The 17,709-nt window shown below is 40.5% G+C and overlaps 1 protein-coding gene across 1 annotated transcript; it reads right to left on the minus strand.

The window, feature by feature from the left end:
- Positions 1-6,713: 6,713 nt before the first annotated feature.
- LOC122727821 (histone H3.3A-like) lies at positions 6,714-14,710 on the minus strand. The gene is made up of 2 exons (XM_043965659.1): positions 14,697-14,710; positions 6,714-7,128 (listed from the first exon to the last, which is right to left on the minus strand). The coding sequence occupies exon 2, from the start codon at positions 7,122-7,124 to the stop codon at positions 6,714-6,716; it is 411 nt and encodes a 136-aa protein (XP_043821594.1). The 5' UTR covers positions 7,125-7,128; positions 14,697-14,710.
- Positions 14,711-17,709: the final 2,999 nt, after the last annotated feature.

Consider the following 17,709-nt stretch of genomic DNA (forward strand, 5'->3'; position numbering starts at 1 on the left):
GAACCCCCTTCTGTGTCCCTTGTTCTAAAAACAGCTAAGTTGATGAACTCTTTGTGCTACCCAATCTACTCTATGAATAAGCAGCCAAGTGGTTTCATCCATACACACAGCCCACTTGCCGACAAGCGTGTGCTATATGTGTTAATTGGAGCAGCAGGAAGAAGGTTCAGCAGCTGCTTTCAAATGACACGTTTACCCACTGGGCATTAATGTATTCCGATCACTGTTTGATCTAAATATTAAAATGCGCTTCACAGAGAGACCCCTCATAGGCTCAGCAACAACATACGGTAATCGGCAAAGAAAAGACTATACGTGCTTTGGGGGGGTGGGGGGGACAAACACAAAAACACACACCAATTCTACCTGTGCTCGACTCAGATATAAATTCTAACTGAATTGCAAAACTTAAAAAAAAAACAACAGATGAAGGACAAAACCAGCTAGGCAGCACAGAAAACAGAATTCTTCTGAGACAAGAGGGAGGAAAGGAGGTGTGTATTTAACCGCGGCTGACTCAAGTGGTTTAGGTTCGGTGTAGAAACAAAATGAGACACTCGTAGTCCCCTCCCTCTCAGTAAACTTTAGTGGATCCCTCTTACCTCCAGGATCAAAGATCAAGTCCTTAATTTGCCATTCACAACCAGGCTCCTTCCTGCCTTTCCAAGTCTTCATACACTTTACTAGCCTCCATACACTTTTTGAGGCAGTGATACCGGCCTATTTGCTGTTATTAAATAAAATATTCGATTTTCCATTTCCATGCCTTATTGCATGCAGTCCCCATGCCCAGAATACATTCCCTCCTCACCTCGGCCTCTTGACATCCCTGCCTTCCCTGATTCAGCTCAAATCACACCTCCTGCAGGATACCTTTCCAAGTCCCTCCAACCCTGAAGCCTTCCTCTTTCTCTAAGGGTAGATGACCCCCGACACAGGTTCCACTAGTTGTTTCTTAAAAAGTGTTGACACCAGGGCAGCTAGTTGGTTCAGTGGATAAAGCACCGGCCCTGGATTCAGGAGGACGTGATTTCAAATCCCGCCTCAGACACTTGACAATTACTAGCTGTGTGACCCTGGGCAAGTCACTTAACCCCAATTGCCTCACAAAAACAAACAAACAAAAAACGTATTGACACCACCTGTAAGACTTAAATGATCCAAACAACGAAGGTCTGTATCATAGCTTCCTGATTGCATAAGTACAAAAGTCAGGACATAAGGAATCATGTCATATCATATCAAGGCTCCTTGTTCAGCCTTGCTTTTCTGACTAGCATGTCACCATCCACAAATTCAGAGGCAAGGAAGTTGTACTCAACTTAATCAGTGTATCCCAGCTGAATATCCTTTTAATCAATAAGTATGTATTGTTTACTGTTTGCCAGGGACCATATTAGGCATTGGCAATTTTAAAAAAGGCAAAACTACAAAAACAGTTCCTGCCCCCAAGAAGTTAACATTCTAATGGGGGAGAGAATATGTAAATAAACAGGTACATACAATATGCATACAAAGTATAATGTTGTTGTTTGTCCTTTGTTCTTGAATAGGACTTGCACTGAATCCGATTTAAGTGAGGGAGGTCTGTGCAAGGTTACCAAACTTACTCTCTCCTCCAGAGCTATCTGGCTCCTGTGGTAAGATATAGATCAGGACAACTGGAGATGGTCCCAGATGTTTAAAGCAATTTGGGGTTAAGTGACTTGCCCAGGGTCACAAAGCTAGTGTCTGAGGCTGGATTTGAACTCAAATCTTCCTGGCTTCAGGCCCAGCCCTCCTAGCTAGTCATCCTTTTTGATTTAAGATAAAAGTTAAAAAATAATAATCATAGCTGTTTACATTTATAAAGCACTTGAAAACTTACTAAATGCTTTCCTCTCCAAAATCCTATGACAAGAGTAGTACAAGTATTGTTATCCTTACTTTATAGACAAATAGCTCATATAGGTTAACTGATTTCCCCAGGGTCACACCACCAGCACTGGAACTCAGATCAAATCCCAGTCCTCTGTTTCAAAACCAGTCTCCTTTCCCCTCCCTCCCTTCCTCTATCACATAACTTCTCATCATCGATATTCTTTAAGATAAGACTATCCGAACCATTTCAGAGTACAAGTAATATCCTCTCAAAAATAGAGGCAGGTGATTATTTACCATGAACATTTCTTCTCCCTCATTCTCATGGCTAGCAGTAAATGAAGACTGTCATAAGGAAATATTTGATAAGTTCAGATGTAATTAATCACACAAGGCACATATATCATCTGCTGAGTGGACAGTATTCTGCAATCTTGTATTCTAAGAAATGTGATTTTTTCCCCTAGTGTTTCTAACCATAGCAAAGGTCATTCAATCTCCTTGTAAAATCAAGTTTGCCCGACCATCACAGAGAAAACTGATCCTACACCAGACTATTATATATCTGGTTAGAGCCACAAGAAATTTTTCTTCTTTTGTGACTAAAGTCACTCCACTATTTCCAAACAGCACCTGCTGACCATGGACAAGCATGGCAAATACTTAGAAAAGCACACATTCAGTTAGACAAAGTTGAAATAAGCAGACACCTTTAATGATTCCCTGAATTTTACTTGGGCCAAGAGGTTTCCTATTTTTGTACTTCAGCATTATGGCTGTGAAGAGATAGATTATTTATTGCCACTGATTAAAAAAAAGCAAAAGCTATTTTCTTAAACAGCTGTCTTTCCACAAGAGCTCATCTGCCCCTATATTCCAGATCCCCTCTTTGTTATTCTGGCTTCCTAAACAAAAACTAAACTAGACCAATTAAAGACCATTGGATCTGAGTTCTGGTGGGTCACTGCTAATAAGCTGTGTGGCCTAGGGCAAATCAGCTGATGTCTCTGGGCCTCTGTTTTCTTATACGGAAAATGAGGGTGATTTCTAAGATCCCTCTGGAATTTGATGAGTATTTTAAAATCAATTTAAAAATACAATAATGTCTACCATGCTGATAAGAGAGTTAGCCTGGACACAGTGGATGACACAGAGTTGATCTTGGAACCAGGAAAGCCTGGGTTCAAGTCCTACTTCTGATACATACCTGTTGTGTGGCCTTGGGCAAGTCACTGAACTTTTCAGTGTTCTAGACTACTCTCTAAGCCTCTAAGTTACATTAGAGGTTCCGACATGCATTGGTGGCAGGACTCCCATAAGCTAAGTCCCCATGCCTACCCCTTAACATGATTATAGAGAATCAGAAGAATAACAAACATATTGACTGCAACTGTGTCCTTTTTATTTTTAAAACAAGGAAACAAAGTCAAGGGTTACAGGATTTTATAGGTATGCAGACACATTCAGAAAGACATAGAGAAAACGTATTGAAAGTTTCTTGGTTGGTTATTATCTTGATTTAGTATTATATAACTTTGAGCAAATTAGTCATTTTGACTATTATAAATACCCAAATTAACTACAAAGGACCTATGATGGAAGACACTATCTGCATCTAGAGAAAGAACTGATAAATAGAAATACATATGGAATGATTTTTTTTACATACACACACACACACATACACACACACATTTGGATCTAATAGTAACCATGGCAGGGGAGGGGGGAGTGAAGAAATTAAAAGGGAAAAAAAATTTACATGAAAATTTCATTATATATTTTAAAGGAATAGCAAGTTATATATAATAGATTTGCAGTTTCATGTGTAATCATCCTTTTAAAAAGATTTATTTAGCATTCTATTTTCCCCAATCATCTTTTTATTATACTATTATAGAAATGCTTGTTTTATTCCATAAATTAAAAACAAAATAAATAATAGAGCAATCAATCAATAAACCCATATTAAGTGCATAGTATGCGCTAGGCACGGTGCTAGGAAGCTAGGGATACAAAAAGACAGTCCCTGCCCTCAAGGAGCTTACAATCTAATGGGGGAAACAGTATGCAAACGACTACATACAAACAACCTATATGCCTGAAAAAATTAAGAGAGGAAAAGGACTGGTATTAAGAGAGTTTGCGGAAGGTTTCTAGTAAAAGATGAGATTTTAGTAGAAACTTAAAGGAAGGCAGGGAGGTCACCATCCTTAATATTTCATCTCTTTCCCTCTATGCATTCTCACAAGCCAACCCAGTGGCTGACAGGCCCTCCCTCCTTACTCCAGTCTTTCAGAATCCCTTTTGTTCCTAGAAGACTCAGAGCTGAGAAAGCAGCAGCTTTTCCAGGAAGCCTTCCAGTATCCTCCCAGTGTTTAGTACTTTCTGCTTCCTCAAATTACCTGGCATTTATCTGTGGAATTTCCCTCCATTAGAAGTTCCTTGAAGTCAGGGAGGGTCACTTCTGTCTTTGTATACCCAGTACTGAATTTATGTTCTTTCTTTCTGATTAAAAGGTAAATGGTTCTAATTTTGAGGTTCTGATTAAATATTTATACTCAATTTGGTTTGTTTACTGATTTGTTGGTTTTTGTTATGAATGGTTTGTTTATAGCAAAAGTTCTTTCTTTTTCAATCATAATAGTATTTTATTTTTTTCCAGTTACAGGTAAAGATAGTTTTCAACATTTGTTTGTGTGTTTGTTTGTTTTGCGGGGCAATTGGGGTTAAGTGACTTGCCCAGGGTCACACAGCTAGTAAGTGTTAAGTGTCTGAGGCTGGATTTGAACTCAGGTACTCCTGAATCCAGGGCCGGTGCTCTATCCACTGCGCCATCTAGCTGCCCCTAACATTTGTTTTTATAGCAAAAGTTCTTAACCTTTTTTTGCGTCACATATCTCTCTTTGGCAATTCAGCGAAACCCGTGGATTCCTCAAAATGTTTTTTAAATGCATAAAAGAAAATACAAAGGACTACAAAAGACACTAGTTAGGGAAGCTAGGAGACACAGTGGATAGAGCACAGGGCTTTGAGTCAGGAGGACCTAAGTTCAAATCTGCCCTCAGCTATGTGACCCTGGGCAAGTTACTTAACCCTGCTTGCCTCCTCCTCCCTCCCCATAAAAAGGAAGTCAGTTACATTGAAATAGAACTACCAGATTATTTTTTTTTTTATATTCATGGGTCAGGGAGGGGCAGAGCCAAGATGGCAGAGGAAAGATATTAAACAGAGGGCTCCTGATACAATTACCCCAAAGACAGCAATAAAAGAACCCTTGGGGCAGAAAAACACAAAAATTCAGGCTGAGAGTTTGCTACAGCTATAGATAGATTTCAGGGGGCCGTGCTGGGCCACGAATAAAGCCTAACCCCACAATCAGGCCAACACAACAGACACCCAACAGAGGAATTTGGCCCAGTGCCTCTGAATCTGCCGTAGCACCGGCATCTTCTGGAACTGAGTGTTCGATCCGCTGAATGGCTGGTGGGGGGGGGGGTAAGTGCAGGGGTACTAGTGGACTGGGGGGAAGGATTCAACTGTCCCACCCCAGCGGGCAACCAGGAAGAAATCCTGAGCAGCTGAAGGCCGGGAGGGAGGAGAGCAGGCAGGCTCATTGGGAGCTAAAAACCACACCACAGAAAGCTTTGCTGGTTGGTTGCTTATTAAGTAGGCCTGAGGTTATCTCTGAACCTGAGAACAGGCCAGGTGAGATTAAAACCTGCCCCCCCAAACCAAAACACCTGGGACTCTCTGAAGCTGGGAACAGAAGCTAAGACAAGAAGAAGCAGCCCTCCGTAGCTAATATGGGAATTTTTCCATTACTACTCATGTATAACTTATTTTGAATTCCTTGAGTTCTTGTGGGTGGGGGGTAGGAATGGAGGGGGGAAGAGAAATTGGAACACAAAGTTAAAACAATTGTTAAAATTTTGTTTTTACATATATTTTGGAAAATAAAATTCTATTTAAAAAAAGATTAGCTGGGCACTAGAGGGGAGAACAGACTTGTCCAGGGTCATGCAACTAAGTGACTGGTGAGTATCTGAGCCGACAAGTGCCAGTACCAGAAATATGTTTATTGTTCTCTAAAACATTCTTTGAGTAACAGAGGGAATTCTAAGGGGAAAAGAGCCTGGACCCCAGCTTCAAAAGAGTTGGTTCAAATGGGTCAGACACCAGCTCCGCTGCCAATTACCTATGTAAAAATAGGAGGCACGTAACTACATTCCCTGAGCCTCTGCTTTTCCGTTTGCAGCTTCCTTTTATGAAGGGTACCAATGACATATTGGGTGATGTCTTCACCTGTGTGGATTGGATTTATTTTTTTATTTTACTTTTATATTTGTAGTTTAATGTATTTTAATAACAAACTTACAGAAACAGCACAGAAGACAGACGTTAAAAACATGTACTTGCATGTAGGACAACTCAGAAAAGTATAGTGAACGGATGGAATTTACGAAGGATAAAAATGCTACAAACACCATTTAGTTGCCGTCAATAAGAAATTTACTTAAAAAAAAAATCCAAATGCTGGCATTGTCCAGAAAAATTTAACAGGTTTATTTATAATTGTTATTAAGTTGAATTGTTGAAACTTGTTCACAGAAACATTTTTGACTGCATTAATGCTTTATGTCCTCGCATTTATATTCAAAATTCACACGCAAATGAAAATGGAAAAATCTTGCCAATACCTGATCCTGTCCCCTATTTTTCCATTCGAAATCATATACTTAGGTACCTTTTGACCCCATGGGAAAAAATACCTAACTTTCAAAACTACCAATAACAGGAAGAGGTTTTTGTTTTGTTTTGAGAATGAAGAATGTTTCCCCTCATCGTGGAGTTTAAGCACGTTCTCCACGAATGCGGCGTGCTAGCTGGATATCTTTTGGCATGATTGTGACACGTTTGGCATGGATAGCACATAGGTTGGTGTCCTCAAACAGGCCGACCAGATAGGCTTCACTTGCCTCCTGCAAAGCACCAATTGCTGCACTCTGGAAGCGCAGATCTGTTTTAAAGTCCTGAGCAATTTCACGCACCAGACGCTGGAAGGGAAGTTTACGAATTAGAAGTTCAGTGGATTTCTGATAACTTCTGATTTCACGGAGAGCCACAGTACCCGGCCTGTAACGATGAGGTTTCTTGACCCCTCCACTAGAGGGCACTCTCTTGCGACCGGCTTTTGTAGCGAGCTGCTTCCTGGGGGCTTTACCACCGGTGGATTTACGGGCCGTTTGCTTGGTACGAGCCATGTTCCTGAAATCTCCTTATACACTCCCCTTCTCTTTCGGCTTGGGCTCCGAGCGCGAGAGGCGGCCCTAGAGCTGGAGAGCTACGGCGGCGGCAGCGGCGGCTGCGAACACTGTGAATTAATTGGGTTTACCTGAGGCAGAATTGCAGTCTTCTCAGCCTCACTCTCTTCTAGTCACAGAAATCCAGCAGCAAGACAAAAGGCAGGGTGACTTGTGGTGGCCTAGGATACAGTGAGTGACTTTGGCCTCTTCCGTGTCTGACCAAGCTCCAAGCACTCCGCAGTACCTGCTTCAGCAGCTTTTAGAAGACTGTCCTCACCTGGCGGTTCCACCGGAGCTCAACTAGCAGTTACACAGCTCTAGCATTCGTAGTTCAAGTGTTGCTAGTAGTTCACAGTCCGTTAATTTCAAGCCAACAGCAAAGACCAAATAAAGTCTTCACAAAGACAGGGACTCTTCTGAATACAGCAGAAAGAATAGAGAAGCTAGCTCTCCCTCACCTCTATTTATACCCCTCAAGGGTCCCTCTCCACCAATCACATTACACTTCATTTACATACAGCTTTACAGAAAAAACTAATCACAGCATATAGCACCAACCTCCCATCTGTGGTAACGATCAGTCCACCAATCAGACTGTCCCATTAACAACTAATCAGATTGCACCAGTCAGCCAATCAGATTGTGATGCTAGGCGTTAACCTTATTCTGGGCAAGAATGTTCACACCTCTTGACCTACTGTGATGGACTAAATTCTTCTCACCAATGCAATGGCACAGAAGAGTTCCAGGGAACTCGTGATAGAAGAAGATCTCCAAATCCAAGAAAAAAAAAAAGAACTGTGGAGTATAGATGCTGATTGAACCATACTATTTCTTTTGTTTTGGGTGCTGTTGTTTTTTTTTTTCTATTTTGAGGTTTTGCATTACTGCTCTGATTTTTTCTCTTATAACAGGATTAATGCAGAAATAGGATTAATGTTATTATGTGTATATATATATATGTGTGTATAGATATATCTATCTATGTGTATATGTATATAGATATAACCTATATCAGATTACCTGCTGTCTAGGGGAGGGGGGAGGGAGGGGAGGGAGGGAGAAAAATATGAAATTGTAAAGCTTGTATAAACAAAAGTTGAGAACTATCTTTACATGTAATGGAAAAAATAAAATACCTTATATGTTAAAAAAAAAAGAATGTTCACACCTCACTAGAACAGGGTTGTGTTAACACATGCTGGGGTCATGTGGGGGTCACCTAGGGCAAAGGGGAATCCCAGCTCAGCTTGGCTTTCTGTTCCAGGCCCTGCTGGGGAGGCTCCTCAAAGCCTAAAAGGATCCCCTAAGAAGCTCTAGTGGGGCTTGAAACTAGACTCACTCTGTCCCCATGATGTGGGATGGAATCTGGGGTCAAATTGATTGTGAGTCATCCCAAAAGAATTACAAAACTCAGTGACTCAGTTTCCCAAGTTTTATTGCAATACTATGGGTGACCACAGGGAGAGAACCAGAATAGTGGAAAGGTATGTCTCAAATAGTGAAAGAAAAGATAGTTATATTTCTAGTATGGATAAATTGATTATCCATCTCATTATAATAATCTCCACCTTAGGGAGGTACGTGAGGGCTTATCATAGTTTGGAGTTCCTGGGGTCTTAAGCCAAGCCCTGAGGCTGGTACCTTTTTCTGTGGAGGTGTGTTTTTGGGGTTTACACTTCATAAGGTGAATCCAGCTGGGGACAAATTTGGCCTTTTCTGTGCACGGTGTTTCTGTTTCCCATGACTAGTTTCAAAACACCTTCATTTTTCTTTTATTTCTAGTCTGAATTTCTATAGGCTGTAAAAAAAAATATTCATGGGTCCCAGGTTAAGAGCCCCTGGCTTATAGTAATGATAAATATAACATTGACAGATGACTCAGAGCTATGAAGAATGGTTGCTCTCCTGGATGTAATAGAATCAGAATCTTAAACCACTCCATCAGGCAAAAAACAAGAGGTCAGATTTAATTTAATTTAATAGGGATAAATGTGATGTCCTATACTTTCTTTTGAAAAAATGAATTGCATAAATAGTAGGCAGGAGAACTATAGCTACATAACAAATGTGACATAATGGAAAAAACAAAGGCTTTGGAATTAAAAACCTTGGGTTCAAATCCCGTCTTTACTTCTTGTGTGGCTTTGGGCAAATCAGCTAATCTTTCAAGGCTTTCATCTCCTCATTTGTAAACCTAGTCGGTAAAAACTACATAGCCTGGGATGTCCCTTCTAGCCTTAGAATCTACATTCCTTTAACTATGAGAGAAATAGACCTCAGAGTTTTAGTGGATGGAAAACTCAATAAATCAACGCTGTGACCTGGCAGCCAGGAAAAGTTAATGCCAACAGGTTGTTGAATTGTTTCAGTCATGTCTGACTCCCCATGATCCCATTTAGGGTTTTCTTGGCAGAGATGCTAGAGTGATTTGCCATTTCCTTCTCCAGCTCATTTTATAGATGAGGAAACTGAGGCAAACAGGGTAAAGTCATTTGCCCAGGGTTACACAGTTAGTAAGCATCTACAGTCTGTTTCGAACTACTGAAGTTGAGTCTTCTTGATTCTAGGCCTGGCACTCTAACCAGTGCACCACCTAGCTGCCCCACTGCCATCATAGGTAATACAAAATGATCAAAGGATCATGGATTTAAAGGCAGAAGGTAATTAAGGAGTCATCTAGTTCAATTCTTTCCTGTTATAGATGAGGAAAATTAAATCCAGAGAAGGTAAATTGACTTGGTCACCCAGATCATAAAGGGAAGAGCTTTGGATTTTAAAATCAAGTCCTCTACTTCCAAATTCAGGTCTCCTTCCACAGTATCACACTGTCTTTAGAAGTACCATGTACAGAATGAATGATGGTGCCACTTGTATCTTGCCCTAGTCAGACCACATCTAGAATATGGTCGCTAGTTGGAGGCATCACATTTTAGACAAGGAACTGACAAACCGGCATATCCAAATGACAATGACTAGGATGATGAGGACTCAAAACCATCAAGAATCATGGATATTTAAGTTGTCAAAGACACAGGGTCATTGTATAGAAAACAGCTTAAACTTGTTTTATTCAGATGAATGGAAGAAGGAGAAGAAAGGAGTAGAAGCAGAACAGTTGATTTCGCCTCACTCGGAAGACGATCCTTCTACCAGGAGCTGTCCCAAACTGGAATGAACTGACCCAGGAGATAGTTTTCAAGCAAAAACCAGATAATCATTTGTTGGAGATGTTTTCTAGGGAATTCTTGTTTGAGTACAGAATGGACTCAATTCCTGCCATACCTTCCAAGTCTAGGAATCTAATATAGTTTGCTGGATTCTAAGTATTTCTAGAAATCATCACTCTTTGGTCTGATAGAATAATTAATAACCAACCACTTAAATGTTGAGCTAATTTAATTAATCTAGATATGTAGACTTGTGATGAAATAATGGGATTTAGCAGATACTCAAAAACCCACCTGGAGATTAATCTAGACTGATTGAATCAATTGAGAGTGATTGACTGCTGATTAAGCCTACTTCAAGTTAATTGGATTGTAATCACACCTGGCTAGCCCTTAAGAAGGTATTGTTCTCAGAAACTAGACTGTGAACTCAACTTGAGAACACCTTCAAAGCCAATGGATTTGGATGACACCAACCAATCACCTTGAAGCAGTGTGTAAGGACCGCCTCTGTTCCAGAACTATAAAAAAGCTTCCACAGTCAGCTTAGGGCAGTTCCTGATTAAAACAGGCTGGTGGGAGAGTTCCTGATTAAAGCATGCTCCTGGAGGAGGACTTGAGGAAGAACCCAACCAGGCTGGAACTCTAGGCTAGGTAGGACTTTTTTTACTTAACTCCTTGTGAATACCTCTATGCTTTAATAAATGTTTAATGCCTAAAGACTGGTGCTGAAGCTTCTGATTTAAGGCGACCACAATTTAGATTTTAAACATCATAGACACAAATACAAAATACAACAGAGTCATATCATGCATACATTTAACTTATGACTTCAACCACACCCTTTCAAAACAACAACAACAATAATTAACTGGAGTAAGTAATTCCTCTAAATGAGCATTTGTCTCAATTGAGCATTCGACAGAAAAGAAGACTCTGCCCCACAATAGACCCAAGGCCCCTACAACCATTGCATTTGCTGTGGAGAAAAGGAGCTGGGGCAGGAGGGAAAAAAGAGATGGGGCCACTAAAGTGTTTTTCCTAAAGTGCAAGTTTAGGGGCAGGTAGGTAGTGCAATGGATAAAGCACCAGCACTGGATTCAGGAGTACCTGAGTTCAAATCCGACCTCAGACACTTAACACTAGCTGTGTGACCCTCAGCAAGTCACTTAACCCTCATTGCCCTGCAAAAATGAATAATTAGATGGGTGGATGGGTGGATGGGTGGATGGGTGGATGGGTGGATGGGTGGATGGGTGGATGGGTGGATGGGTGGATGGGTGGATGGGTGGATGGGTGGATGGGTGGATGGGTGGATGGGTGGATGGGTGGATGGGTGGATGGGTGGATGGGTGGATGGGTGGATGGGTGGATGAAGAATAAATGAATGAACAAATGAATGAATGAATGAAGAAAGAAAATAATTAAAGAAAAATAAAAGTGCAAGTCTGATCATGCCAAATACACACATATACCACCCCCCACTCAATAAACTCCAGAAGCAAATATAAAACACTCAGGTATTCAAAGCCCTTCAAAGCTTAGCCCCTTCTTACTTTTTTTTTTTTTTGTGAGGCAGTTGGGGTTAAGTGACTTGCCCAGGGTCACACAGCTAGTAAGTGTCAAGTGTCTGAGGTCACATTTGAACTCAGGTACTCCTGAATCCAGAGCCAATCCAGGGCCAGCTCTTTATCCACTGCACCACCTAGCTGCCCCCTTCTTACTTTTCTTACACCAAATTCCCTCAATTCAGCAACACTGGCCTCCTGGCTGTTCTAAGAACAAGACACTCCATCTTTCACCTCTGAGCATTCTCTCTGGCTATGCTCCTAGCCTGGGATCCTCTCCTTCCTCTACTCCAACAACTGACCTCCCTGACTTCTTTTAAACCCCAACTAAAACCCTACTTTCTATGGGAAGCATTCCCTAACTCTTCTTGATTCCAGTACCTTAATTACTACCTGTTTATCCTGTTTTGTATACATTTATTTGCATTCTGTCTCCCCTCATTAGATTATAAGCTTTCTGGGGATAGGCACATTTTTTTTTTTTTTTGCTTCTTTTTGTATCCTTAGAGCTTATCACAGTGCCTGGTGCTTAATAAATGTTGATTGATTGACTGACTATCTCATATTGTGGCACTGTGTTGTTGTTTTTTTAAGTCAACACCAATTCTACTCATACCAGTTTAGATAAAAAGAGCTTATCACAACAAGCTTCTTGTGGCTGGGCCCAAATGCCTTCTTCACTAAAAGCATTATTTGTAGGCAAGTTTTCACTAACACATAAAAATTACACTCATTGGGAAAGTTTGTTCATATTAGAAAATAAAGTAGGCTGAATTATTCAATGCAGTATGCTCCTCATAAGAATAATGAATGTGTGCTAGCAAATACTTAAAAGGAGAGGAGGAAGATATTCATTATTTCCTCCCTAGAAGCTTTTCCACACAAGGCAATGGTTCTCTCCCTCATGACTCCCCTCCCAACTAGCTTTCTCCTACCTAATTTAAGGACTGAATGAATGAACAAATTTATAGCATGCATCCCTAGACATCTTCTCCCTTGCAGCCTTGCCAGCAGGTCCAGACAACATAACCTGGAGGACTTCCCCCTTTCTGTCCCAGTCCATTGCTGTCCTGATTACCAAACACCTTACATGGCCCATTGAAGCCAAGAAGTCTCCGGCCTTGCTTCACTTTTTTTTTTTTGGGGGGGGGGGCGGGTTGGGCAATGAGGATTAAGTGATTTGTCCAGTGTCACACAGCTAGTAAGTGTCAAGTGTTTGAGGCTGGATTTGAACTCAGATCCTCCTGAATCCAGGGCTTTATCCACTGTGTCACCTAGCTGCCCCCCATGCTTCACTTTATTGCCACTGCTCACATATTCTCTGCTCAGCCTCCTTCCCCCAGCCCCACCTCTTCTAGTTCTGAAATCATCATCAAATCAGTGCTGCCATTGCTGATTGAAAAGGTATGTCCAAGGGGCAGCTAGGTGGCATAAAGCACCGTCCCTGGATTCAGGAGGACCTGAGTTCAAATCCGGCCTCAGACACTTACTAGCTGTGTGACCCTGGGCAAGTCACGTAACCCTCATTGCCCTGCAAAAAAAAAAAAGAAAAGAAAAGAAAAGAAAAGAAAAGGTATGTCCATCTAACCCCCATGGGCTTCACTCATCATCCCTATAACTGTACTATAACAATATAACAATACTCTGCCCTCACCACAATTCTTGAATTTGCATTGTGTCCCCTGATTCCTACATGAGCTTCCTCAGGGCAGGGGCTGAGTTCACTTTTGCTTGTGTATGCACTCAAAGCTCAGCACGGTGCTTGGCACAGCTTTGCTGCTCCTCACTCAAGCTACTCCTAAATGTGCATTTTCACTTGGCTATCTCCACATCTGAACTCCCCCCCTCCTCATCTCTGCTTCCTGTTTCTTTCAGGTCTCAGCTAAAAAGTCTCATGTCCTGTTTTTAATGCCTTTAAGATCCTCCCATCTGCTGATCATCTCCAATCTGCAAAGACTTTCTTTTGCCTTACTTTCAGCATTGTGCACAGTGCCTGGAATATTAGGAAGGAATCTGGGTGGTGCAATGGATAGAGCAACAGGTTTGGAGTCAGAAACTCATCTTACTGAGTTCAAATCTGGCCTCACACACTTACTAGATATGTGACCCTGGGCAAGGCCCTTAATTCTTTTTGCCTCAGTATCCTCATTGTAAAATGAACTGGAGAAGGAAATGGCAAACCAGTATCTTTGCCAAGAAAACTTCAGATGCAATCATGAAGAGTTTGACACAACTGAAATGACTGAACAATATTATTATGCACTTAATAAATGCTTATTGACTGATTTTTTCATCCATTCATTAATGTATGTATACATACTGTAAGAAATTAATGGGCTTTGCCACTTCCCAAAGACCCCAGCTGGGATTGATTTAGCCTGATTAAATTGACTGAGATAGGGATATGTGGCTCAGTTGATAAAGCACTGGCCCTGGATTCAGGAAGACCTGAGTTCAAATCCAGGCTCAGACACTTGACCCTGGGCAAGTCACTTAACCCTCATTGCCCTGCAAAAAACAAAAAAAATAAAAATAAACAAAAAAAGATTGACTGAGATTGACTGATTTAGCTGATTAACTGCTTAAGGTTAATTCCATTGAAACCACACCTGCCTGACTGAAGAGGGTGTGTTCTCAGAGACTGTGGACTCTGAACTCAACACGAGACCATCCTCAAGTCCAGTGAACCAATGGATTTGGGTGATGCTATCCAATTAGCTTGAAGCAGTGTGGAAGGACCGCCTCTCCTTGGGATGGAGAAGAAGCTTGCTTTTTCAGTTCGTAGCTTGAACAAACTCGTGGTGGAGAGCTTGGGAGAAGAAGCAGGTCAGGCTGAACTCTTATCTCTCCTCTAGGGTAGATAGGCTTTTTTTTGGCTTTCTGACCCAAGTGTTCTCTGTTTTACTAATAAATGCTTAATGCCCAAAACTGGTGCTAAAGCTTCTAATTTGTAAGTAAACCCTAGCTAGCTTTCCCTACATTTGGGACAGGAATAAGGTGGTCACACATTAGATTTTAGATGTTACAATACATACATTACCCCACCATTATGAGCAAGTTTTCAAACTACTTCAATTATCTTACTTTATATTAAGTACCTAAAGATAGTATAATTTCACTCTATGACATATTAGAAAGAAGATTTAGCTAAAAGTCACCTTATCTTGGTTCAAACCAGCAACTACCAATTAGTTCCCAGCCATCTTTAAACCATGTGATCATCCAAGTGCCCTCTGACATCCCTCCCTTTCTAATTCTAGCTTCCTGATGATATGTGTTGTTTTCACCATTAAAATGTAAGCTCCTTGAGGGTAGGAATTGCCTTGCTTGCTTGGATGTGTCTCCCCAGAGCTTAGCACAGTGGTGAGCTCTTTAATGAATGCTTTTTCATTCATCAAAAAATAATTTCTCCGCTTTAACTTTTTCCATTTTCAAATAAATTACCCAGCTCTTGCAGATGTACTGAAGACCAATTAAATACTCCTATAAAATATTTTGACCTCTGAGAAAGTCACTCTGACTATTGTAACCATTATTGCCATGAGTTGGTAGATGACCTTCAAAAACAAGTCTCCTGAGTGGACCTGTGGAGCCCTTCTGTGTTTATAGCCTCTCCATGCTTGTTGATCTATGTGATACGCCACATACATAAACCCAGATGAAGATCTGTATTTTGTAGAAAGTCAAATATTCAATTATAATTCTGAGTGATTAAATTTAGAATGAGAAGGAAAATGTGATGGTTTACTATACTTAAATCAAGTTGTCTTAGATACTCATCAAAACTGAATTTCAATCAACAAAAGCTCCTAATGACTGCATCTTATTAGTTATTTAAATAACTGGAATGTTTACATAATTGTTTTTAAAAAACAAAAAAAATGAAACATTAGCGTATAGGTATAAATATATACTTATCATCAGACCCTGAGGTAAAAAGGTTCCCATTTAAAAGACTATTTGGTTTGCTCAATCCCTCCACTGGTCTATGTATCTTCATAAGCTTACATAATGTGTGTGCATGTATAGGTAGTGTGACACTCATCACAGGATGCTAAACTTTGAGTCAGAAAGACCTGGATTAAATATTAATTGACCATAGTCAAGTCTCAGACTTGGACAAACCTTTGAGACTATAAATTGTGTTGTTGCTGTTTCAGTCTATCCAACTCTCCCCATGACCCCATTTTGCCATTTCCTTCTCCAACTCATTTTACAGAAGAGGAAACTCAGGCAAACAGGCTTAAGTGACTTGCCTAGGGTCACACAGCTAGTAAGTGTCTGAGGCCAAATTTGAATTCATGAAAGTGGGTCTTCCTCATTCCAAGTGCATGATCTATCCTAAATATTTTTTTGGGGGGGCAGGGCAATGAGGGTTAAGTGACTTGCCCAAGATCATATAGCTAGTAAGTGTCAAGTGTATCCTAAATCTTCTTAAACTGTGGAATGTGATCCTATACAGAGTCACATAACTGAATGTGGGGCTCACAAAAAATTTGGCAGCAAATATTTGATTTGTATATCGATTTTATATACTTATATACCTGAAATCACATAAAAATTTATTGGGTAAAAAAAATTCTTGGGTAAAAAAAAAATTCTTGGGTAAAAAGGGGCTGTGAGTGGAAAAAGTTTAAGGAGCCCTGCTCTATCCAATGAACCACCTAGCTGCCCCTATTGCATTGCTTAAGAGGTTCCTCTTCAAATAAATTACAGATTCTTGACAATGATGTATGTATATGCACTTTAAAAAATGTTATTATTAATAGGGCTTATTAAGATATTATTCTGTTAAAAGAGGACATTCCATCTATCCAGCAATATATTTTGTTTCAAAAATGTGATCAAAGAATGAAATAATAATAATAATAAACAGGCAACATAGAGATATTCCAAGATTTTCCTAAGGGACTAAAAACAATCACTTTTATTTTTCTCATTATTCCCTTTCCTTAGCTATAAGTAAGTTAAAATCTACCTGAGAAAACAACGATGTACTAAAAGAGTCTTAGAGCCCAGTTCCCAATCTCTTGTAGTATAATAAATACAAACTTGCACCTGCCTTACCTGCTTAATTGAATAGAAACTTGGGGTATCTATGCTATATGCTGTTTCTTAGCCTAATCTGCTGCCCAATACACAAGGTGTTTCTCTTTGCAAGAAACAGGAGGACCTGTTTTATTATTTAAACTATCTTATCCAGATGAAAAGGAAACCAGTCTAATGTGCTAACACTGCAAACCTAGAGGTGGTTTTCTCAGATAGCCATGGACTCGAGGTCACTGAAAGTCTCTTCCTAGTCTCCCAGATACATCCTGCCAAGAAAGAGAATCCTACATTACCTGGGCATGAATAACTGTCTTTAACTCTCTCTTCTCCCATATGCTACCATGTAAACAATCAGATACCTCTTCTTTATCTTACCTGACTACTATGTTGTTTTTTTGTTGTTGCTCAATTGTTTAGTCATGTGCAACTCTTCATGGCCACATTTGGTTTTCTTGGCAAAGATACTAGAGCAGTTTGCCATTTTCTTGTCCAGTTCCTACAGATGAGGAAACTGAGGCAAACAGGGTTAAGTGACTTGCCCAGGGTTACACAGCTAGTACATGGCAGAAGCCAGATTTGAACTCAGTTCTTACTGATTCCAGGCCCAATGCTATATCCATTCTTCTACACAGCTGGTCAGCTATGTTGTATATTTTGTCCCAAATCCCTCTCCTTCTCCTCCTCCTTTGCTCCCCCCACCCACAACCTCTCCCCCTTCTCAGATCTTTCCATCCCATGAGTGCTAAATGTATCATT

Source organism: Dromiciops gliroides, chromosome 5 (assembly GCF_019393635.1).
Source record: "Dromiciops gliroides isolate mDroGli1 chromosome 5, mDroGli1.pri, whole genome shotgun sequence".
In the NCBI taxonomy this organism is placed as follows: domain Eukaryota; kingdom Metazoa; phylum Chordata; class Mammalia; order Microbiotheria; family Microbiotheriidae; genus Dromiciops; species Dromiciops gliroides.

Coding starts and splice junctions, on each gene's coding strand:
- LOC122727821 (XM_043965659.1), bottom strand. CDS start 7,124: ATGGCTCGTACCAAGCAAACGGCCCGTAAATCCACCGGTGGTAAAGCC.